Source organism: Rhododendron vialii, chromosome 11a (genome assembly GCF_030253575.1).
Source record: "Rhododendron vialii isolate Sample 1 chromosome 11a, ASM3025357v1".
NCBI lineage: Eukaryota > Viridiplantae > Streptophyta > Magnoliopsida > Ericales > Ericaceae > Rhododendron > Rhododendron vialii.
Genome location: NC_080567.1, coordinates 25,210,236 through 25,234,256, shown reverse-complemented (window position 1 = coordinate 25,234,256; position 24,021 = coordinate 25,210,236). Strand labels below are relative to the sequence as shown.

At 40.8% G+C, this 24,021-nt stretch overlaps 3 protein-coding genes and 1 long non-coding RNA gene across 10 annotated transcripts in view; all 4 read left to right on the top strand.

Moving 5' to 3' along the window:
- Nucleotides 1-9,746: 9,746 nt before the first annotated feature.
- On the top strand, nt 9,747-13,172 carry LOC131306521 (uncharacterized). Its single transcript, XR_009193928.1, has 2 exons — nt 9,747-10,040; nt 12,890-13,172. It is a non-coding gene; the product is annotated as an uncharacterized LOC131306521 (long non-coding RNA).
- Nucleotides 13,173-14,639: 1,467 nt separating this feature from the next.
- LOC131307049 (LRR receptor-like serine/threonine-protein kinase FLS2) lies at nt 14,640-16,466 on the top strand. The gene is made up of 2 exons (XM_058333467.1): nt 14,640-14,808; nt 16,222-16,466. Exons 1-2 carry the CDS (start codon nt 14,640-14,642, stop codon nt 16,464-16,466), a joined length of 414 nt encoding a protein of 137 aa, XP_058189450.1.
- A 1,300-nt stretch (nt 16,467-17,766) lies between these two features.
- LOC131307048 (MDIS1-interacting receptor like kinase 2-like) lies at nt 17,767-19,032 on the top strand. The gene is made up of 3 exons (XM_058333466.1): nt 17,767-17,826; nt 18,185-18,968; nt 19,007-19,032. Exons 1-3 carry the CDS (start codon nt 17,767-17,769, stop codon nt 19,030-19,032), a joined length of 870 nt encoding a protein of 289 aa, XP_058189449.1.
- Nucleotides 18,228-24,021, top strand: part of LOC131306502 (MDIS1-interacting receptor like kinase 2-like) — a 57,188-nt gene continuing 51,394 nt past the window's right edge. For all 7 annotated transcript variants that reach the window (XR_009193913.1, XR_009193912.1, XR_009193910.1 and 4 more), the window contains exon 1: nt 18,228-19,773. Coding sequence is in view for 2 of the 7 variants with exons in the window: in XM_058332777.1 (XP_058188760.1) it covers nt 19,107-19,773 (667 nt within the window). In the remaining 5 variants the exon portion in view is untranslated. The remainder of the gene's footprint in view (nt 19,774-24,021) is intronic.

The window sequence follows — 24,021 nt, the reverse complement described above, 5'->3', positions numbered from 1 at the left end:
CCGAGCTAAAATCCTACGTGCCTATCCTAACAGATTGTAGAAAATCTGTCTTAAATTTGTGCGTTTTTGTACCCATGGCTTCAGAGGAAATAATAGGTTAAGTATACATTACTTTCACATTATAATTGTAAAAACTATACCATATGCCAACCCGACAGACTAATTGAGGAAATTAAGATCAAGTACTACAACAAGTTGAATTGTGGCAAGTGGTAATTCATAATACATTTTGTATAGGTACCAGTGCATTGGACTAGCTCAGTGTGCGACAAGTTAGACGCAATTTTTTTGGTGAGTTGCGCATACCTTAGTTACATGTATTTTCTGAAATTTTGGAATGAGATGCCATTGCTTGATTTTGTTGGAAAATATGGAATTTGAACATCCTACTTGGTTTTATTGATGTTAATGCATGCGATGGATGGCTTATAAATCTTTTGAGTTTCAGTTAAATTAGACTATGACAATATGTTTTGGAAACTTGAATTTTACCCATTGGTAGTACATGCTGGTGATAATATGATTCATTCGAACGATGTCCCAAGCGCTAGGGGACGGGTAAAGATACTAGCGGCGTGAAGTAATAAGGTAGGAGATGTGTGGACACACGCCTGATGCGCACCCAATATTGTAGATTTTTGGTGCGACTAGTCCCGTTTTATGTTGCTTTAACTTGCATTTATCTAGCTTTTATAACGATATTGCACGTAAGGTGTGTTTTTAGTGTTTTCAGGCAAAACGCCCTTAAAAGGCGTATTTTGAGTGCAAAGTCAACCCCCAAGTTAATTCAAGAATCATCGCCCGGTGGAACTTGTGCCAAATTGACCAAAGAACGAAGGCGAGGAGCATCGGGCAAGCCAACGGTCGTCGGGTGTCAAGTTTTGGAGGCTGGCCTGAAGACCAGAGATAAGCTCCCCGTATCGATACGGATTTTGGACCGTATCGATACGCGTTTGTTATCTTTCCAAGCAGAGCTTCCCGTATCGATACGGCCATAATCTGTATCGATACGGGATTGTTACGGGAGATTGGCCTTTTCAGCTTAACGATGTGGTATCGATACTTTGCTTATTCTGTATCGATACGGAGAGCTTCCGACCAGATATTTGTTGCTTTTTGGGCTTTCCATTTATGGAATAGTTGCTACTTATAGTATGTTTTTAGATATTTGAGGAGAGAGAAACCCATTGTGTATAAATAGGGGTCTCCTCTCTCCCCTTTGTTATCTAGTTAATTAAGAGCTTTAAGTTTTCCTCCATTAATGTTCTTTCAAGCTTTTCTAGTGTAATCTCTTAGAACTCAAGTAAGTAATTCTCGTTTGTTAATTTCTCGTTTATTAAAGTTGTTCCTACGGACTAGATCTTTTATAATATCAAGTTTGTTTTCGTTTTTATCAGTTAAAAGTCATGTCTCGTTTTTTTGTTGTCTTTCATGCTTTAGCTATGTGTGAGTAGTTGATAGGCCAAGTCTCGGGGTAATCTTTCCCGAGGACTTAGGTGGTTATTTGGTTCTCAAACCTTCGGGCTTAAAATCATGATTTTCGGAATCGGATTAACCTAGCCTTTTCGGTCTAAGCGAGGCGTGTTAACTCCTTGGTATGAAGTTTAGTCAAGCGGTCTTGGCAAGCGACATATTGAGGGCTCGTGGCCCCCTACGTGTTAGATACATTAGCAAAAATAGGTTGATTTAATTCCGGTTAATCACCTCTTTTGATAAACGTAGTCATTAAAGCTAAATCTTCCGGGCGTGAGCACGCGGTCGTGGCTCTCGCCTGAGTTATATTGAGAACCGGTAACGGCTAAAGTCAAGGGTTAGACGATCCCTAGACTTGCCTCCTTTTAGTTTATTAAGCGTTATCCTAGTCTTTTGCCTTGGCAATTTTCATCGTTTCAAAGCAAAACCAAGTTGGCCGTCTTAAACGCCACAATCCACCTTACAAACCTACATTCCGATTAAGCTACATTCGAATTCTCTGTGGGTACGATCCCGGACTTCCGGATATTATGCTACCAACGACCTAGCCCTATGCTTGGGGTATTTCAACCTTATTTGAAGGCGAGGTTTGAAGGCGAAGCATTTTTGGCGCCGTTGCCGGGGATTTCTTTTATAGCTTATTTGGAGGATCGACAAACCATTGTAAGTACTCCATTTATTTTTCATTTGTGTACTTTGAGCTCGGCTTAGCGGATACCTCTAACCGAGCCACCAATTCGACTTGAGGTTTAACGAAGCTAGTCGAGCATCAATTGCCTTTTACCTTGTATTTATTGTTGCTTCTATAGCCGTGGTGGTGGCATAACCCCACGAGACTGTTTTGAGAAAAGAGGTGGCGGCATAGCCCCTCTAGCCTGTTTATTTTATGTCTTATCTATCTAATAGAATGGCGGCAGCAAAGTGGGAAACACCCCGCAAGACTTTGCGGGATTACCTTTGTCCTAATCAAATCATCACACCGCACAAGACTTTGCGGGATTATCTTTGTCCCAATCAAATTTTCACACCCCCTTGCATAGCCCCTCATGACGCCAATGTTTTTAAAAGTCGTATGACCATCACTAATTGGTTTGATCTCAAGAACCAAATTCAAACTTTTGCTGAAAGAGAGAATGAGTCATTTTATGCATGTTGGGGAAGATACAAGGACTTGCTTATTGCGGTCCCGAATCATGGCTTTGAAAATTTTCAAATTGCTAACTATTTTTATGATGGACTTTCTCACAAGAGTCATGCTTTCATAGATGTGTTGTGCGATGGTAAACTGTTTGATAAAGAACCCGTTGAAGCATTAGATTTCTTTGATCTATTGGCTCAAACTTTGCAATCTAGGGTTTTTGTTAAACATTTTCAAGAGTCCAATTCAAATGCCATGGAAGAGGAAATTGAGCTGCATACCTTTGCTGAAGATGTTAGTTTAGATTCTGATAACTCCTCAGAGTCTGATTGGGGTGGTGAGCCAAATGTTGAGCCTGATATCCAGTGTTCTCCCCCTATGGATCCCCCTCTTTGTGACGATCCGGGGGAGAAATTTCTCATTGTTGAGAAAACAAATGTGGAGGTAGACTTTTTGTATGCTCTACTGAATGAGCAGGATGGAAAGAATGTATCTAGACCTGAGCGTTTGTCTCCTTCCTTTGAGGAGATACATTCCATTGAAATTTTGAACCATCCAATACTCTCGGCTCTAGATGATGCCACCATTCGTATTGAGTCTCCACCAGTGCAAGAGCTTTTAAAAGTCGAATTGATTGATTTTCTTGGTGTTGACGAAATTGATTTGGTGTACCATCCTCTTATAGTAGATTTTGTCAATAGTCTGAAAATTGATTTAGTTTGGAATATGCATTTGGTGGAACTCAAGTTTATGAAACAAATTCGGCACTTGCTTTACTCCAAGTATTTATTCTTGTGGCATGGTCGAATTCAATTCTTGATAAAGAGTATAAATTTGAGTGGTATGTTCATGGTAATAATTTTTGATGCCATATTAAATGTTCGGAGTCCGCGTTTGGTTGAACGTACATAAACTCTTTCTTTTTCTCCCTCTCTTTTCTTTTTTTTTCTTTTTCTTTTTTTTGATGGTCCGGTATAGCCGCCCGTTTCTTGCCTCTCCGGTGAGCAATGGGGAGAAAAGTAGTACCCGTGTAATCACGTGACGATTTGGTGGATTTAATTTTACTTGTCAGTTGTTGGGGCCGGATAACAAGAGCCGGGCGGTACTAATGTCATTTGCTTCTTCGTAGGTAGTTGGTTCTTAAGTCTTTTGCAGGGTAAGCATGCTACCACACCAGCCTTGGTGGTTTAGGTCTAAAAGCTAGGGTGAGTGAGGCATTCAGGAGCCCTAAGCATGGGTGCGATTACGTGTCGCGGTTGTAAGACCAAGAAAGCCCCGGCGATGACCTTGTGTGACTAGCTGTGGTTTCAATGGAGGAGCCGAAAGAGTGAGCCTTGGAAGCAGTTCCAATGACGAAGGGAAGCAATGACAAGAAAGCCTCCAACTTGGTCGAGGTATACGGGGGTTGACATTCCTCTGGAGGTACAATCTTTTGTTCTTTCCTCTCAATATTGTTGTTCTTCATGCTATGAGGACATAGCATCGTTTAAGTTGGGGGGAGGGATATATATATATGCTATATATATGTTTTTGAGACTTATCTCTTTTTGTTTTCGTTAAAATTTTAAAATTTTTTGCTCTTACTTGCAATACTCCCTTGTTCGTAAGTTAGATACTTTAATTATGCTCAATTGTGTCAATATGGCAAGAGTCGTGTATCCCGTCGAATTTGGTTATATGTTTGAATCCATGTCACATGTATATACATGAACATTGATAAACAAGTTTAGCCTAAAAGTCAAGTCAAGTGTTGTGCATCGCTAGAGTAGAGATTCATTTTTAAGCATCCCATGCTTTTTGCTTTCATTTTCCGTATTTGCGTAAATAATATCTTTTGTTCATGCTTGAGTAGTGTTTATATCTCTTGTGCATCTTGTTTGGAGTTGCTAGCGTACTTAGGACATGATTCAAGGCATTTTTGCTTGATTAAACCACATAAGAGTCACTTTGTCCTTATTTTGAACCATAGTCCGAGTCTCTTCCGTTGTGCAAACCTAGGTAACCGGATGTTCGGAGGGTTGTGTGTCTATAGTTTTCAATGTTTTAAGAAGGTTTGGGGGTGGTGTGAATGTGATAGAAGTGGTTGGGATGCAAAAAGGCAAAAATTGGTACATGATTCCTTATCTCTCATTTCCCACTACAAATGTTAAAGCTCCAAATTTTCATCTCTCTCTCCAAGCCCTCAAAATTGGCCCCTCAATCTCTCTCCTTACAAATCTCACCTCAAATGACCCTATTCCTCAAAGAAAAATCAAAGAAATGCTATGAAAAAGCAAAATCATATCCGAAAGAGGGTTGAATACTATGATGAGAGGATTGGTGTGACCTTTGGGCTAGCTTACATTCCGGAGGAGAAAGAGTCCGATGGAAAGGGGGTGCTCGAGGCCCAATGCCATGAGGAGCCAGATGTGGACGACGACTATGTGAGGTAGAGTCGGTGGTAGTAGTTTTTCTTTATTTCTTTTTCGTAATTTTGTTTGGTGTTTGGCCGATATGTGGTCATGCCTTGGGTAGTTTAGGGTCGGTAGTGGCCAAAGGTAGTTGACCCGAGCTAGTATATGGCCATTATATTTTTGTAGTCCCTTTCCCTTTGTATCCAAGGTCGTTATAAGCTAATAAAGTCCTCCGTTGATCTTTTGTACGCTAATTAACTCCGTTTGATGCATGATTGATATCTATTACTTTTTGAGTATGATTTGTTCCTTGATGTGCATAGTTGTGAATAATTAGCTTTCCTTTTGTTCTTAGCGCTCCTTCGATAGCATGCATAGCTTTTTGTCTCTAGCTATTGCATTTACTCGCTAGCGCTTATCATGGGATGTATCTTATATCTCACTGAGTAAAAAGTTGAATAAGAGCGTATCCTTGTGAGTTTTGGAGTCGAAACTCGTTGTGGTGCATACGTGCTTGACTACTCTAATATGGCATAGTTTGTTCGTCCTAGTTAATGGCATGCTTGTGCGTGGATTGCACGTACTCGGATTTGAAGGGGTGTTTTGGACTCTTGCCTAGTTGTAGTAGTTGAGCATAATTTTTGTATCTTGAATCTCGGGAAGATTGCATAGCTTAGTTAAATATGTTTTGCTTTAGTTTGCTAGGGACTAGCAAAGTTCAAGTTGGGGGGTGTGATGCGCACCCAATATTGTAGATTTTTGGTGCGACTAGTCCCGTTTTATGTTGCTTTAACTTGCATTTATCTAGCTTTTATAACGATATTGCACGTAAGGTGTGTTTTTAGTGTTTTCAGGCAAAACGCCCTTAAAAGGCGTATTTTGAGTGCAAAGTCAACCCCCAAGTTAATTCAAGAATCATCGCCCGGTGGAACTTGTGCCAAATTGACCAAAGAACGAAGGCGAGGAGCATCGGGCAAGCCAACGGTCGTCGGGTGTCAAGTTTTGGAGGCTGGCCTGAAGACCAGAGATAAGCTCCCCGTATCGATACGGATTTTGGACCGTATCGATACGCGTTTGTTATCTTTCCAAGCAGAGCTTCCCGTATCGATACGGCCATAATCTGTATCGATACGGGATTGTTACGGGAGATTGGCCTTTTCAGCTTAACGATGTGGTATCGATACTTTGCTTATTCTGTATCGATACGGAGAGCTTCCGACCAGATATTTGTTGCTTTTTGGGCTTTCCATTTATGGAATAGTTGCTACTTATAGTATGTTTTTAGATATTTGAGGAGAGAGAAACCCATTGTGTATAAATAGGGGTCTCCTCTCTCCCCTTTGTTATCTAGTTAATTAAGAGCTTTAAGTTTTCCTCCATTAATGTTCTTTCAAGCTTTTCTAGTGTAATCTCTTAGAACTCAAGTAAGTAATTCTCGTTTGTTAATTTCTCGTTTATTAAAGTTGTTCCTACGGACTAGATCTTTTATAATATCAAGTTTGTTTTCGTTTTTATCAGTTAAAAGTCATGTCTCGTTTTTTTGTTGTCTTTCATGCTTTAGCTATGTGTGAGTAGTTGATAGGCCAAGTCTCGGGGTAATCTTTCCCGAGGACTTAGGTGGTTATTTGGTTCTCAAACCTTCGGGCTTAAAATCATGATTTTCGGAATCGGATTAACCTAGCCTTTTCGGTCTAAGCGAGGCGTGTTAACTCCTTGGTATGAAGTTTAGTCAAGCGGTCTTGGCAAGCGACATATTGAGGGCTCGTGGCCCCCTACGTGTTAGATACATTAGCAAAAATAGGTTGATTTAATTCCGGTTAATCACCTCTTTTGATAAACGTAGTCATTAAAGCTAAATCTTCCGGGCGTGAGCACGCGGTCGTGGCTCTCGCCTGAGTTATATTGAGAACCGGTAACGGCTAAAGTCAAGGGTTAGACGATCCCTAGACTTGCCTCCTTTTAGTTTATTAAGCGTTATCCTAGTCTTTTGCCTTGGCAATTTTCATCGTTTCAAAGCAAAACCAAGTTGGCCGTCTTAAACGCCACAATCCACCTTACAAACCTACATTCCGATTAAGCTACATTCGAATTCTCTGTGGGTACGATCCCGGACTTCCGGATATTATGCTACCAACGACCTAGCCCTACGCTTGGGGTATTTCAACCTTATTTGAAGGCGAGGTTTGAAGGCGAAGCAACGCCCCGGAAAATCCTGTTTATAAAATTGGGCGTGCCGTTTTTGTAGAAAAGCGCGGCGAAACGCTTACAATTCAGAGTCGCCACTCGGGTTTTGCGGTGTGCACCCAAGGAACCGAAATTGAAATGTTTGCTACGTTGTTTGATTTGAAAAATGCTTGTAGACTGGTCCGTTGTCACCTTCAATAATTGAGATTCGAGAGCCAGGTTACGAGAGGGGAAGGGTTTTATGGCACCCCTCTCACCCAATCCGGAGATCGGTCTCTACTCGGGCATTTTATAAAAATTTGCATTTTTCTCTCATTAATCATTTTTTAGCCAATTAGGGCGGGGAAGCAGTTAGAGGGGGTTAAAACTGTAACAAGTTGCATTTATGAGACAATGAGATGGATGCTTGATCTAGACAGATATAATAGATTGAGAACAAGCACCTGTGAGGATTTTAAAAGAACTAGAGCACACTGTCCCGGAATGAGGCACGCAAGAGGAAGCTGTATGCACTAGCCAAGCCACTGCATGCAGAAACTACTTGCGTGCACCACCGCTATACTGGCGTGCGCCGGTAAATCTAAACTCACAGCTCCTACTTCTCAACCCTCTGGGCTCTGGAAGGACCAATACACACCCAGGACAAACCACACAATCAAAATGGCAGGGTAAAATATAGTTACAGACAGCAGAGACAATTTAGAGCAGAAGAATAAATAGTACACCCCATAAACAGTGTGGGGGAACAAATAGAGACCAGGGCTTAGCTGCCATGCAAGGGCCAGCCATTGGACTTCGATCTAACTGTCGTACGCCAATCATCCGAGACCGTACGCCAGTTACATCATTTGTCCAGTGCTTGGCTTTGCATCATCTGGGTTCTGGAACATGACCAGAGGATCCCAGAGGCCTTTAAAATAAGAATAACAGGAAAGCAGCTTCGCAGTTCTAAAATACAGAAAGCAATAAACTAATTCTTAACATGCATAAAAAGTGATAAAATGAAAATAAAACAAGAACAGGAATATCCGTGGTCCCCACGCCAGTGGTGCACATACAGCCATAACTGGCGTACGGCTTGTGCTTACTGGCGCGCGCCACTTATCATCACGCACGATCATTGAATCTTTGCTAGCTTTGAGGCCAAGACTGGTATTGATTACCAGCCTTGACCCTACTAGCACCCCTCAAGGGTCAGAACAGGACACAGAACAAAAGGTGGTATACTTTTTTATTGGCCTTTGATGGAGGGTTTGAGCTTTGAACTTGTAGTTTGAAGGATGGATGATGGGTATGAGGGTGTGATGAGTGTATGGAAGAGGGTTGGCTTTCTCTTTCAACTGATGGGAGAAGAAAGAGTGCAAGAAAAGGGACAGAGAGGGGTTGAATGCTCTTTAAGAGTCTTAACCTTGTGAACCCCTTGCATATAAATGCAAAGGGGATATTTATAGGCCAGGAGTGGACTGAGGAGAGGGCTGATCAGTTGGGTTAAGGGTTGGTCAGGTTAGGAAGAGAGCCTCCTATGCATTAAATGCATGGGACTAGGTGATGGGGATGTAGAAGAGAGAGGGGAACGTCTCTGCAGAGTATAATCATCAGGGGAACTGTAGCCTATGTCAGGGTGGCCACCAAAGTCCCGAGCATGTGGTTGAATAGTAATTATTGACCGGCTTTTGATTGGCGTACGCCAAACATTGACATGCGTGCGCCGGTGTTAACTGAGTCAACGGTCGATGACTGACACATGGCAGTCGACAGGCGTACGCCAGGGAAGTACTAGCGTAAGCAAGTATGGTTTTGTTGAGGCCTTTTGGTTCTGGCTTGAAGGGTCTGAGCATGGCAGAAGTGGTATCAGAGCATTAGTTTACGGATTTTCTTAGAACCCACAGCTATAGGAGTCGTCTACACAATAGTTTCACTAACTTATGTGTCATATGTGCTTTATTTGCTCGATCTACCTTTAAGTTAATCTCATGTTCAGAAAATTTTATGGTCAGTGAACGTTATTAAGTGAAATGACCCTTAAGGGAGGTATTGCATATGATTCACTCGATAATGGCAAGGGAAAATCTACAATACATACCCCTTAAAAAGATGAACCATATGCACTTATTTTGTGGTTCATTTTTAATGTTTTAGAGTGTTTCGTAACTTTTGTTCTAGAATTCATAACTTTTCAGAATATTTTCATTATGATTCATAACATTTTGGTATATCTCATAACCTTTATATGATTCGTAACTTTTTAGCAATACGATTCGTAACATTTTCTCTATAATTCATAACAATTTTGGAGGTGCATATGATACACACCCAAATAAAGGGTGTGTATTGTTGTCTTTCCCTAATGGCAAATTCTGACTGATCTCTGGAAATGTAACTTACTCTATGATGCTAACTAACTCGTAGATGGAGAGCCGATGTAGAGACCCATAATTATTTTCTTTAATTTTAAATGTTTAATATGTATTTGGATTATCAAAGTATGTATAACAATGTGGATATGAGTTGGGTCAATGTGAGATGACTTGGAAGTTGTGGGCGTTGGCGTGATACAATAGGAGTGAAAGGGTGAAAGTGTTATTTGTGCTATATAAGTCAAAAAAAAAGGGGAGCAGGAGATTATTTTTTCTCTTTTCCTTTCCTTTCTTTTCTTCTTCTCCGGCGTCTCTCTCGGCTCTCACCTCTCTCACCTTCTCTCTTCGATTTCATCGATCACGAGTGAGACTTTTGAAAAATCCCAAGTACTAAAGTTGTTCTACGCGACGAGAGCTTCCTATCCATCGAAGAAAATTCACGATCGGAGCACTTCGAAGTTTCCTCCATGTTCAGGCTTGCTTCTAACCCTCGAGGTAGGGATCTCCTACCTTTCTTTACATGTTTAAGTGTTAGTTGGATGTACAAGAATCAAGTTTGATTATCTATTTTGAGTCTTGAATAAATCTTGAGCATGCTGAAAATTTCGTGGGTTTTGGTAATCTGTCTTTTGGGAGCCCTTCTGCTAGGAATCAATTTTTGGTATCTTCATAACAGTTAAAGTACGTTTCAATACGAAGATTTCGGTACCAAGATCATGCAAAACCGATAATCACACAATTAGTTATGAATTTTTGAATGCTGACTGTTTGCTGGATGTACGAATCTGTGCGAGGCTGTCTTCTTTTAAATTTCTGGGCATGATGAACACTTTGGGTGGCTTTGGGTCTTTTACAGGAGTTGCATATTTAAGTTAAGAAGAGATTGGTGTTGGAATCAAGTAATTTGGTCAAGTATACAATTTTTGGTGAATTTCTAAAGTAGGGTTGGTCGACTAGGGCGAAAATGGTTGCGAATCTGTATTTCTTTTGATTGTTGGGTTAATCTCCTCTTGTTTCTAAACCTGGGATTTTTACTGAGTGTAGGGCTTGTAGTGGTGCTACTTTTGGCGTTGGTTTCAATATTTTTGGGTTTAAGTTGGAAGAGTTATGATTTTTCAATCAATTTTACTTATTTCCGCGTAGAATCTGACAGCACAGGTAGACTTTGGTAAAATGGCCATAACTCCTAGCTCGGGACTTGAAATGACGCACCGTCTGTTTTGTTAGAAACTAGACACATAGGGTTTTCCAACGATACATCCCATGCATCATGGGTATGTCCGAGCGATAACAGATTTGCACCCAAAGTTGACCTAAATTCTGCCTTGCACCAGTTTTTACTGTTATGTTGAAGCTATAATCGCAAGGCCGTAGTTAGGTTACCCGAACTCTGTTTTTGATGTATGACCTATGGATTCAAAGAAGAAGAAGTCTACTTTTCAATTGTTTAAGTGTCGCCCTGGAATTCATGTTGTTTAATTGGGATATGAGAACTAGTGAGCATAAGGGTTAAAATACTTGTAAACGATTGGAATAGAAAATGGATTAGATGGATGATACGATCGATGATAAATTCAGTTGTAGAATGTTTGACGCGATGTGTAAATTATTCGATGTCTTTCCATGAGATTGAGTCTCTGGGCTTGCAGGATACTTGCAGTGAGTTAAACAGGATTTGGTGAATCACTTGGCATGAGTGCATGGTTGTTAAGCATTGATGGGTACTACAAAGATGAGGATCGTTATAAGTATTTGCGAATTAGACTCTTAATGGAGATGTCACAAAGGGGGTCTATTAGGTGGTAATATGAGATGTGAAATAAATGGTTGATTTACAATGTGAAGGATGTGGGTTTTTGTGCTTTCTTTATTGAAATGATGAAGACAAGATTATTTACGTGTAACTGAATCTAAGTATTGGTGTGAGAGATGTGTTTTGCTATGTGTGGGGATTAGAGAAACGGTGGATAAAGAGATTGCTTGTTAGTGAGAATATGTGACACTAATTGAACGATAATGAAAGCCACGGATCCACCGTAAGGTGTGATGCCGAACATGGGACATACGGGGGTCCTAAAAGCCCGGAATTGATTCAAAGGATTTTAGTGGACGCACGGGGGTCCTAAAAGCCCGGAATTGATTCAAAAGATTTTAGTGGACGCACGGGGGTCCTAAATGCCCGGAATTGATTCAAAGGATTTTAGTGGACGCACGGGAGTCCTAAAAGCCCGGAATTGATTCAAAGGATTTTAGTGGACGCACGGGGGTCCTAAAAGCCCGGAATTGAATCAAAAGGATTTTAGTGGACGCACGGGGGTCCTAAAAGCCCGGAATTGATTCAAAAGATTTTAGTGGACGCACGGGGGTCCTAAAAGCCCGGAATTGAATCAAAAGGATTTTAGTGGACGCACGGGGGTCCCAAAAGCCCGGAATTGAACGAAAGGATTTTAGTGGACGCACGGGGGTCCCTAGTGCCCGGAAGTGCACAAGAAAGCCACGGATCTACCGAAAGGTGTGATGCCGAAATGAACATAGGACGTATGGGGTCCTTAATGCCCGGAAATAAAATCGAAACACGTGACATGGTGAAACGGAGAATCTTGTTATTATTTATTATCAAACTAAGGTTGAAAATGTTAGTTTGAGTTGGTAACTTGGAATGTCTAATGTGTCAATACATGTTTTCTTTTATTTTTCCCTTTAGACTGCCAAATCCTTGTGGCTTGTTCTCCTGATGTGTGATGGGCAGTTCTGTGTGAATGTATAAGTGGTGCCTCGTGGTTTGATGCATTGTGAGAGTTTCATGTATGGTATTTGCTTGTCAGACTTATAAGGGAAATCTTAATGTGGAGGAGTTTTGCTAGATGTTGAGATTTGAAGTTTGATTTGGGATTGACGGATGAGTTTCCTTGTTGTTGAGGTGCGGTATTGTTCGACTTGTCATTGCTTATCTTATGTTCTAGCTCTACATGCCTAGTGTGTATATTTTTGGTGAGAGGTTGGTTGGTTGTATGAGAAAAGGAAGTGAAAATATTTTGTTAAAGAACTCAGACTAATCTTTAGATCATTGAAATGGAAAATGAAAAAGCAGGGATTGGGTTGGGTAATGCCGTAGCGGTAAGCTGAGATTTTTAAGAATATTGGTGTGTGTGTGGGTGAGAGTGTTGGTGTTTGAGAAATGGAGTTAAATATTTTCCAGCGTGAGTATGACATTTTGAGCTTCACTTTTGACAAAACAAGTACGCTTTTGGAAAATGTTTTCCCTTGTGATCTATCTTCACTTCTGCATGCAATTTAGGTATGGATATCTCTACGAGCTAGTGTAGCTCACCCTATCCTTTCAGGTACTCGCCATGGCACTTAGCTTGGATTGCATGGAGTGCACATTGAAACGTCTCTTGAGAGCTTCATTGGTATCATAAAGGAAGTGTTTATCATCTAGTCAAATTCATGTTGTGTACTTTACTCGCAATGGAGAGTTGTACCTTTTGATGAGAATATATGTAAAGCTATGTGTAAATTCCTCTCCTTGATCATTATGGAACTCATTTAATTGTAAACGTTTGGGAGACTTTATGTAAAAAAAAAAAAATTTTAGAGAGAAGAAGAAGAGACTTTGATTCTTTATTTGGATTGGCATGACAGTCAAGGGTAAATATAGTTTGAGAGGAAGACTTTTGCTGTGGAAAATATATTATTATTTTAGCTGAAAATTGAGGGCGTGACAGCCGATAAAAAATAACCTAGAATCCTTTTGGCACTATGCCTTGATTCGCCAATGATCCCAGACTTAGCTCCATATGCCGAAGAAGGCTCTTGCGAATATGGATGATGTGAACCATTAAAAAGTAATCATAACTTACATAGAAAGGAAGGAATAGACTGCGGATAATTATAAGGCGTGGGTCGAGAAAACAGTCAGAGTTAAGATGTTATTTTATATCCAACACAAGATATGAGATAGAACACTAAACTGTTACGTGGGCCGAAATTTGAAACTAATCGATCAGAGTGCGCAACGGAAGCGTAGGTATTGAGTGTACCTCTCCCAAGAATCTAGAGCTACAAGATCACAATCATTATAGATGAAGCCTATTCGCTTTGCTCATTGTGTCAACTGTCAACATTATTAGTATAGTAAGTCCTCTTGACATAAGATATTTTTGTTCGATCTTTTTGATGACATACAATATTTCTCTTGATTGATGAATCTCATTTGTTTCATTGGCTTCACCTCCTCCTTTGGGTTCTTGTGATCAAACATGAATTTGGTGGGCACAAGTCTTTGCCCTCTTGATTTGTGCAACTTACCAATACTGTGGTGCACTGATAACAACTACGGGAAGAATCGAAGGATAGAGCTGTGTCCCAAGTCAAGTCTTTGCGCTCTTGATTTGTGCAACTTACCAATACTGTAGTGCACTGACGACGACGACGGGAAGAATCACAGAGCTGTGTGCAAGGGTGGGGTGCCAGCGGCCATGGCACCAGGTAGCTTTCAGATAACATGATCCATACATGTATTTGATACATAGACTAGTCTACCTTGTGATGGGACGCACAAACGGCAGGTTGATGTGATCTTTTCATTGTGAAGAACTTAATATTTCAGTAATCAGAGCAATATTGTAAAAGTATAACACTTAGTACTACTTAGCCAGTAGCCAATAAGAAATTACCGTTAGTCAAGCTAGATTTATTAGCTTGGCTGGTGGAGTCAAGTCTATATCACAACATAACCTTGAAGATACGGAAACAATTGTATTTCTCTTCCTGAGTTAGATTCATTTCCAGTTCAAACAAAAAAAAAGGGACCACAACAGTCCCAGGATAATCCAGCAATTGTTTACCTTCTCTATAAATAGTTCTCCATTCACTTAGAAGCCGTTCATTCCCACAACCCACAACTGCCATTCATAGCTTCTTAGTATCGAACCAAGAACGACACCCTTAGCAGCGAAGACACAACTTCCCAACCTGTTCGTTTCACGCCAAGGTTTTTTTGTCTTGTTCGCCATCCTCTCATCGGTCTTTCCTTTTGATTCCACTGCTTTTTTTTCTCCTGCAACTGGAAAAGAAGTTGGAGAAGAAGGAATGCAAGCAGTGGCGCTCTTGGCGTGGAAAGCTAACCTTGACAACGAAAGTCAATCTCTCTTGTCCTCATGGGTTGTCGGAAGCAACCACTGCAATTGGATTGGAATTGGTTGTAAAAGGGCTGGCAGAGTCATCACTCATATTGACCTTAATAGTCATGGTTTGAGAGGTACACTATCGAATCTAAATTTCTCATTTCTCCCTCATCTTCTCAGCTTTAATCTTACAAACAACTCACTTTATGGGACCATCCCCCAGCATTGGTAGCCTTTCGAGTCTCACCAATCTTAGCTTGTCCGCCAACCATCTCTCCTGAAATTATGCATAAGCGTTCAATCTACTCCGGGAGGGGAGAATGAATAGGAGTTTTGATAAAAATTACCAATTTAGAGAAAGATTAACAGATAAAAAAAATTAGATAACTGAATGGGTTGATTATCGATTAATCCAAACCTAAACTCAAATAGTGTAGTAAAATAAAATTGATACGAGAGACACACGATTTATGTGGAAAAACTTAGGGTCCTCAATAATCCTAAGCCAAAACCACGGCCTAACACTACTAATTTATTCTATTAATCAAAAAGAAGTGCAGATTGCGAAATAGTAAAAACCTTACCGAAGCCTTTACCTATTCTCGCCAATCTCCGATGCTCCCCGAGCTTCTTTAAGATCCAGTAGATGCACCATGGACTTCACGCCCGATCTCCGGATTCAACCGGCACCGAATCAATCTCCAAAAGATTCGGCCTCAGCAGCAAATGGCATCAAAAACCACAAACAATGAATGGATGAATGATATGATGTGAACGTGATCTAAAGAACCCGAAAGGCATTGAAAGATTGCGAGAACTAAACAAGAATGAGGGCTACAACGCAAACTGTAATCTCCCTCACAAAAGTGTCATGCCCCGCCCCTTTATTTCTTTACTAAAAACCAAAATCTCTCTCGCCTCCACAAAGAACAAAAAAAACAGAGTGCAAGCCTTTCTTTTGCTCTTTAATAAAAAAACAAAACTCTTTACGGGGGTAATGGCCTCCCTGCTATCCAGCCCCTTTTTTATACCCTATATCCCCTTAAACGAAAGTCTTTAAATGACGCATAAAAGGAAACCCAATTTTCGGACCTTTTTAAAGAAAATTGATTTAGGATTACATATATATGGAAAACGAATTTTCAGAGAGATTTTATGCGAAAGACAAACGTGTAGAAATAAGATTTCTAATCTTGGAAAAAATATGCATGATGTGCTGTGTAATGCTTTTATCTCTCACGCAATTGGATCGATTTTGCCGCGGTCAACTTGGTGTAGATAAAGAAAGGAGCATCGAGCGAGAAACTACCCCATAAGAACCTTCCCATTACAATCAAACGGAGTCGATATAACAAAGATACCAATGGAGGTTTAGAACAATCTTGGAAAATGCGAAAATATCTAACATCTCCGGCTCAATACCACCTGGAATAGGCCAATTGTCAAATCTCAAGACCTTGGAGCTGAACCAAAATCAAATGGGTGGCCCCATCCCCAAGGAAATAGGATCGCTCATTTCTCTTATTGAGCTCACTTTACATTCAAAGAATCTCTTTGGTCCAATTCCTACTTCTATAGGGAACTTGTTGAACTTAATCACTCTTTTCCTTACCGCAATCATCTTTCCGGGTCAATCCCCAAAGAAGTAGGGATGCTAAGGTCTCTCGTTTATCTCAGACTCGCAAGAAACAATCTCACGGGTACAATCCCTGCTTCTATAGGGACCCAAAAATTTCTTGTGTCTTTGGCTATATTTGATAACCAACTTATTGGGTCTATTCCCCCGCTGTGACGATCCGAATTTTTACATTGCCTTAAAACAAATACATCTCCAATAATTACAAGTGCTCAAGATAAATATACATGGTGGGCCTAAAAACCTCCAAAATGATACTCAGATTTTCTAAACAATCTCTATAAAGCTTAATCCTTCAAATACTCCAACTCGGGTCCCCACTAACTTTCCTCTGCACCTGAAAAATATAAAACGCCCGGGTAGTATATGCAATACGAGAACAATAACATGGCTAGCAATACGAATAAGCTCAATAAACGAGGATAACAAATCAAGTAAGATCATTCTGAACGCTTTTCATTTGTAGCCTCATACCCGGCTCATCTCGATAACATGCCAAGCACCATCCAGGTCAAACTCTGTATTGGGCACATGGGCCCCATAAACTTTCTAGACTCCCCGTGGGGCAGTCCATCGTACATCTTTCATAACTCTGTGACCCGGTGGGCTTAAACATGTACCAATCTGTTCCATGGCTTTCAGCCAAATACTTTTTGTGTCACGATACAAGAAGTGACAATAATTGAATCAATAAGCTTGGACATTAAATGAGTACAAATATAAGAGAATCAAAGAATACTCTTTGCAAAGAGATTTAGCTAGGAATGTATTGCACACTACCTGGTACCTCAAATTATGATTGTGGCCGATGAATATGTGAACATCATTCTCAAGAACTACCTCCTTATGAAAGATGTATATACCGAACTATGCAAGATAGGCCATCTTACTCCCAAAGTCTTTTAACTAAGCCAACCAACCCACATGCAACAAGGCACACCATAGCACTCCTGGACATGATCACACTGAATAATTTATCTTGGTCCTTTTTTCTTTACCAACCAAACGTACCAGTAGGTTTCCTAACTCTAAACCATGAGTTCATGACTCTAGAATAAAAAGTTCTCTCCCTGGACTCTCTCTCTCTCGGTGCAACTACAACAAAAGTGAACAAGAGATTATGTTGATTTATATTGGCTTGGGAGCATGATGTGTCAATGGTGGATATTAGCTAGGTGTCAAGGTGAAGTCAAAGGCAATTTTACTGAGTCACCTCTTCCAACCACATGTCCAAAACAATATAGTAGCTCCCATAATTCCTCCACCTAATGCCCAAAACTTGACACCTCAATAGTTTCATGTCTTGCCACTTATACATATACATGCATATAGCCACCTCTATTTTCTTATTCTTTTCTTTTATTTTTCTTTTTTTAAACGGCAAAAGCACAAATAATTACTGAGTAATACTCTTTTTTTTAAATCTAAAAATAATGATAATTTTAACCACCAAAATATGGGTCGTTGCACCCACAATTTGAAAATCTTACACTTTTGGGAGCTTTTTACACAAGTGGTAACATGATCACTGGTCCTTTACCGGACCTATGCATACGTGGATCACTTCAAAACTTTACAGCCACACATAACAATTTCAATGGACTCATCCCCAAAAGCTTGAAAAATTGTACTCTCTCCGTCCCTTTTTTAGAGTCCAGTATTCCATTTTGGGCTGTCTCTTAATAAGTGTCCATTTTGTAAAGTTAATGGGTAAAAGTTGGTGCATTTTCTATTTTGCCCCTAAAAGTATATTCCATTTTGAAAAGTTAGTGAGTAAAAGTGTAATGATGATGTCTTCATAGAGGGTAAATAGAAAAAGTTGAGGTAAAAGTTGATGTGAAATGTGTAATGATGATGTCTTTTTAATAAGTTAGAGTTACAAAGCAGAATACTTAAAAAGGGACGGAGGGAGTAGCAGCTTATACAAGGTAAGGCTTGAGGGAAACCAACTTTCGGGAAACATATCAGAAGATTTTGGAATATACCTGAATTTGAATTATATTGACTTGAGCGACTACAATTTCTACGGCGAACTCTCACCAAGATGGGGAAAGCGTAAAAATTTAACAAGTCTCAAAATGTCCAACAATAATATTTCTAGAGGGATACCCCTTGCATTGGTAGAGGCAACTCAACTTTCTTTACTTGATCTCTCTTCAAATCATTTAGTGGGAGAGATCCCAACAAAATTCGATAGTTTGGTTTCTTTGTTCGACCTTAAGTTGAATGACAACCAACTATCAGGTAATATTCCTCCAGAACTCGGCGGCCTTCCAAACTTAGTGACTCTAAATTTGGCAGCTAACAAATTAAGTGGCTCAATCCCTCAAGAGCTAGGGGATTGTATGCAGCTATTGAACTTGAGTTTGAGCAATAATAGACATGGGGAAAACATTCCTTTGGAACTAGGTCAACTCCATGGCCTTGAAAGTCTTGATTTTGGTGATAACTTGTTGTCAAGTAAAATACCCGAGCAGTTTGGAGCGCTACAAAGGTTGAAAACGCTAAATCTCTCCCACAATGAGCTCGATGGTTTCTTACCATCTTCTTTTGATAGTATGTTGGCTCTTTCATCAGTTGATATATCTAACAATCAAATGGAGGGCCCTCTTCCTCATATCAGAGCCTTTCAAGAGGCTCCATTTGAGTCACTTCGAGGTAATAAAGGTTTATGTGGTAATGCAACTGCTTTGAAGGCCTGCCAACTTCATGGGGTTCCTAGAAAGAAGGAAAAGAATTTGGTGTTACTGATCTCTCTTCTCTCTTCTGGTTTTGGGATTTCAAGTTCTTTCCCTCATGGTTCTCGGACTTTGCTTGTCTTTTAGAAAGAAAATCAAGAGCACAACAAATGAGCCAAGCCAATTAAATAATGGAAATTTGTTTGCAATATGGAGTTATGATGGCAAGATGGTGTACGATAACATCGTTGAAGTGACGGAGAACTTTAGTGTCAAATATTGCATTGGGGAAGAAGGATGTGGTACTGTTTATAAAGCTACCATGCCAAATGGTCAATTAGTTGCCGTGAAGAAACTTCACGCATTATCTAATGGTGACTCATTTAACCAAAAGGGCTTTACGAGTGAGATCAATACATTAACAGAGATAAGGCACCACAACATCGTAAAGCTTTACGGATTTTGTTTGCATCCAAGACACTCGTTTTTGGTTTATGAGTTCTTGCAAGGTGGAAGCTTGGCAAACGTACTTGCCTCGAAAAAAGAAGCAGAAAATTTAGATTGGAACAAAAGAGTGGATGTTATTAAGGGTTTGGCAGATGCTCTATCTTATATGCACCACGATTGTTCGCCTCCAATCATCCATCGCGACATATCGAGCAAGAATTTTTTGTTTGATTCGCAGTACGTGGCTCACATCTCTAATTTTGGGACGACCAAATTTATGAAGCCAGACTCTTCCAATTGGACTTCATTTGTAGGAACCTTCGTTTATGCTGGTCCTGGTATATTTCTATATTGCACTTCTTTTTTCTCCTTTTTATAAATTTCCAAGTCATCCTTAAAATGTTTATAACTCCTTTCCGACTAGCAAAGTCATCCTTAAAAAGTTTATAAATCCTTTCCGACTAGAAAAAAAAAAATCCTCCTTCATGAAGGGTATAACTATTAGCTTATTTATTGTAGAGTTGAACAAACTAGCTAGAAGTTTGAATATAGGAGAAGGTTCTACTCACACCACATTTCACACAATTTTTGACACTACATCTCAATCCTCTCTCTCTCTCTCTCTCTCTCTCTCTCTCTCTCTCTCTCTCTCTCTCTCTCTCTCTCTCTCTCTCTCCCTTTTTTTATTTTAAATTTTAAAATGTTTATAACTTTTTTAGTACATGTATATTTTTTACAAAATGTATATTTTGAAACTTAGTTGTGAGTGGAACCCTCCCTTGAATATATGCATAAATGCGAAACTTAATTAGCCAATGCCTGAAATGTGGCATGAGCACGGTTCTCGTTTCTCCCGTCCCATCATACCCTTTTGGCAAGCATTTATTTCTTTCTCTTGGACTTTGTTAAATTGTGTATTTGGTGTTGGAATCAATTGTTTCTCATTGAAAAATAAAGTCAGGATACAACCACACATATATAGGAAAATGACACAACCTATTAGGAAAGAATAAATCTGAAAAGAGAATGATTATATGCAATCCCAAGATTATGGAATTGAGATCCTGATTGATTGTTCCATTGTGCGGTGCTAATTGATATTTGCCTTCTTTTGAATAGTGTCCGCTAATACTCCCCCTCAAGGTGGAGCATGGAGGGACATAATGCCCAACTTGGACCGTAGATGACCGAACTGATTGACCCCCAATGCCTTGGTGAAAATGTCTGCTATATGTTCAGTAGAGGCAATGTGACTAAGGTGAAGGAGCCCTTGTTGTACCCTTTCCCGAACGAGGTGGCAGTCGATTTCAATGTGTTTGGAGCGCTCATGGAAAACCGGATTTCGAGCAATGTGCAAAGCAGCCTGATTGTCGCAATATATGGTGATGGGTGATGAGAGGGAAACTACTAAATCACGGAGTCAAGTGTGAAGCCACAAGAGCTCGCAAGTGGTCGAAGCCATGGCCCGATATTCAGCTTCGGCGGAGGATTGGGAAACGACACTCTGCTTTTTAGTGCGCCAAGAGACGGGGCTGCCACCAAGAGTAATAAAATAACCCGTAGTCGAGTGACGAGTCATAGGACAACTGGCCCAGTCAGAGTCAGTGTATCCGGTGAGAGTGAGATCGGAACCGTTAGGAAAGAGGAGGCCATGGGAAACGGAACCTTTGAGGTAGAGTAGAAGATGAGTGGCAGCATCAAGGTGAGCGACCCGTGGGGTGTGCATGAACTGGCTAAGCATATTAACAACGAAAGTGATATCTGGCCGCGAAATGGTGACGTAGATCAGGTGGCCAACGAGCCGGCGGTAGGAACTCGGATCCAAGAGGGGTTCACCAGAATCAGCTGTGAGTTTGAGATGCTGCTCCATCGAGGAAGAGGCCGGGCGGCAACTGGATTGACCGGCATCATCGAGGATGTCAAGAATGTATTTGCGCTGATTAATAAAAATTCCTGTTGTAGAGCCGGCGACTTCGATGCCCAAAAAATACTTAAGCTTGCCAAGATCTTTTAACTGAAACTAACTTGACAGGAACCCCTGTAAGCGAAGGATAGAAGCCAAATTGTTGCCTATAATAAGTAAATCATCAACATATACGAGAACAATGAGAATATTAGAACTAGTTTGCCAAGTAAAGAAGGAGTGGTCAGCTTGAGATTGTTTAAACCCGGCAGAGAGAAGGACGGTAGACAGTTTTGAATACCAATTGCAGGATGCCTGTTTGAGCCCATAGAGTGACTTTTGTAATTGACAGACACGCGTCTCCCCCTGTCGGCCATATCCCGGAGGAAGGGACATGTAAACATCTTCGTCGAGGTCGCCATGTAAAAAAGCATTGTTAACATCTAACTGGTGTAAGGGCCAGTTGCAAGCAGCCGCAATAGCGAGTACACAACGGACGGTGACCAACTTTGCAACAGGAGCGAAAGTGTCATGATAGTCCAACCCCTCGACTTGAGTATAACCTTTGGCTACCAAGCGTGCTTTGTAACGTTCTACGGATCCATCTGCTTTTAATTTAGTTTTAAAAACCCACTTACAACCAATTGGTTTTTTGCCAGGGGTAAGAACCCAGGTGTTATTGCTTTCAAGGGCATGGAGTTCATGAGAAATGGCATCGTGCCAGTGTGTGTGCTTGATGGCTTGACTATAGGAAGATGGGTCATGCGAATGCGATAAAGCCGAAGGAAAAGCAAAGTGAGATGGGGAAAGATGTGAGTAGGAAATAAAATCACTTAACAGATAGACCATACCTGAAGATTATGGTGGAGTAGTGGTAGAGGTAGCGGTGGCAGAGGGAAGTGTAGGACAAAGGTGGTCCCGAAGATAACCCGGAGGGCAATGAGCTCGGGATGGTCTAGAGGGAACGATTAAGGAGGAGGGTTTCAGGGAGTTAGCGTGGAGGTCGAATGGGATGGAGTGGGTAGGGGGGGCCAATGGGGGGTTGGGCTAAGGGGCTGGGGACGGGTTAGGGGAGCTAGAGATGGGTGTATTGGAAATAGGAAGAGTGGGTAGTGGGGGTGGATTAGGAGGAGTGGTTAGTTGGGGTGAACCAGGAGAGGTGAGAGGTTCGGCTGGGTAGAGCTCAGTGAGACTAGGGGACGGGTTTGCGGGGATGGAATATAATGGTGGCTGGTGGTGTGGAAGGGAAAAATATTCTCAAAAAAGGTGATGTCCCGAGAGATAAAAAATGTGTTCGTGTCGAGATTAAAAAGGCGGTATCCGTTGTGGTGGGGAGGATATTCCAAAAACACACAAGGGACACCGCGGGGGTTGAAATTTGTCGCGGTCGACACGGAATGTCTAAGCATAGCAGAGACATCCAAAAACACGTAAGATTTTGTAATTTGGGGCTCGGTGATAAAGGCGTTCAAAAGGTGAGACATTTTTAAAAAATTTTGTGGGAGTGCGATTAATAAGATAAACCGCTGTTAAGACATACTCACCCCAAAATTTGATGGGAAGATGGGCTTGGAAACATAAGCAGCGTGCCACATTTAATAGGTGACGATGCTTATATTCAGTAACGCCATTTTGTTGAGGGGTATCAACACAAGTGAGTTCTTGTAAAATTCCATTATCATTAAATAATTTTTGAATGGGACGAGATAGAAATTTGGAGCCGTTATCAGAACGGAAAAATTTAACTCGGGCATTGAATTGTGTTCTGACCATGTTGAGAAAAAAATCGATTTTGTAAAAAGCATCTGATTTGTAACGCAATAAATACACCCAAGTAGTACGCATGCAATCATCAACAATTGTAAGAAAATAACGTGCCCCACATGTTGAAGGAGTATGATAGCCACCCCAAATGTCAATAAATATACGATCAAACGGAACAACACTTTTATTGAGAATAATTTCAAAAGGTAATCTAGTATGTTTCCCATGCAAACAGGCGTCACAAGGACAAGCATTATTAGTAGGGTTTTTAACAAGAGAACGAGGTAAACTAACAGGTGCGGGATGACCTAATCTTTGGTGCCATAGGGTGGAGTCATCGGTTGGAGCTGTGAGGGCAGTGGAAGGTGGTGTGCGGAGGTAGTACAAGTCATTGCGTGCCTCAACCGCTCCAATCACAGTCTTCGCCTTAAGGTCCTGAAATAGGGCAGAAAGTAGGAAAAAAGAAAACAATGCACTTAAGGTCACGGCATAATTTTTGTACAGATAATAAATTGAAACAAAAACTAGGGACACGCGATACATCAAAAAGAGTAATGGAAGGGGTGACCGTTATAGTTCTTGTATGAGAGACAACATGAATAGAGCCAGAGGCGGACCGGATTGGCAAAATTTGATCGGTAACTGTATATGAGTTAAAAAGGGATAGATGGGGCATCATGTGAGAGGAAGCCCCACTATCAATAATCCAATCATGTGAAATAAAATTGGTATTACCCGAAAAAAATGCAGATGGATGTTCGTAAAAATCATGTGCTTAGGATGCTTCGGCGGGGCTCAAGTGGGGATTGAAATTCATGACGGACGATTGTGCTGCATAATTGGGCTGGTTAGATGGTGGACGCGAGGGTCGGTTGAAGAACCAATCGGGGTACCCAATGAGTTGAAAACAACCTGACTA

Excerpts from the sequence above, each read along its gene's own strand:
- LOC131307049 (XM_058333467.1), top strand. The coding sequence starts at position 14,640 with ATGCAAGCAGTGGCGCTCTTGGCGTGGAAAGCTAACCTTGACAACGAA. Across the intron at positions 14,809-16,221 it reads TAATAGTCATGGTTTGAGAG|AATCTCTTTGGTCCAATTCC; the intron begins GTACACTATCGA and ends TTACATTCAAAG.
- LOC131307048 (XM_058333466.1), top strand. The coding sequence starts at position 17,767 with ATGGGTCGTTGCACCCACAATTTGAAAATCTTACACTTTTGGGAGCTT. Across the intron at positions 17,827-18,184 it reads GGGAGCTTTTTACACAAGTG|AGTTACAAAGCAGAATACTT; the intron begins GTAACATGATCA and ends TTAATAAGTTAG. Across the intron at positions 18,969-19,006 it reads TCCATTTGAGTCACTTCGAG|GCCTGCCAACTTCATGGGGT; the intron begins GTAATAAAGGTT and ends ACTGCTTTGAAG.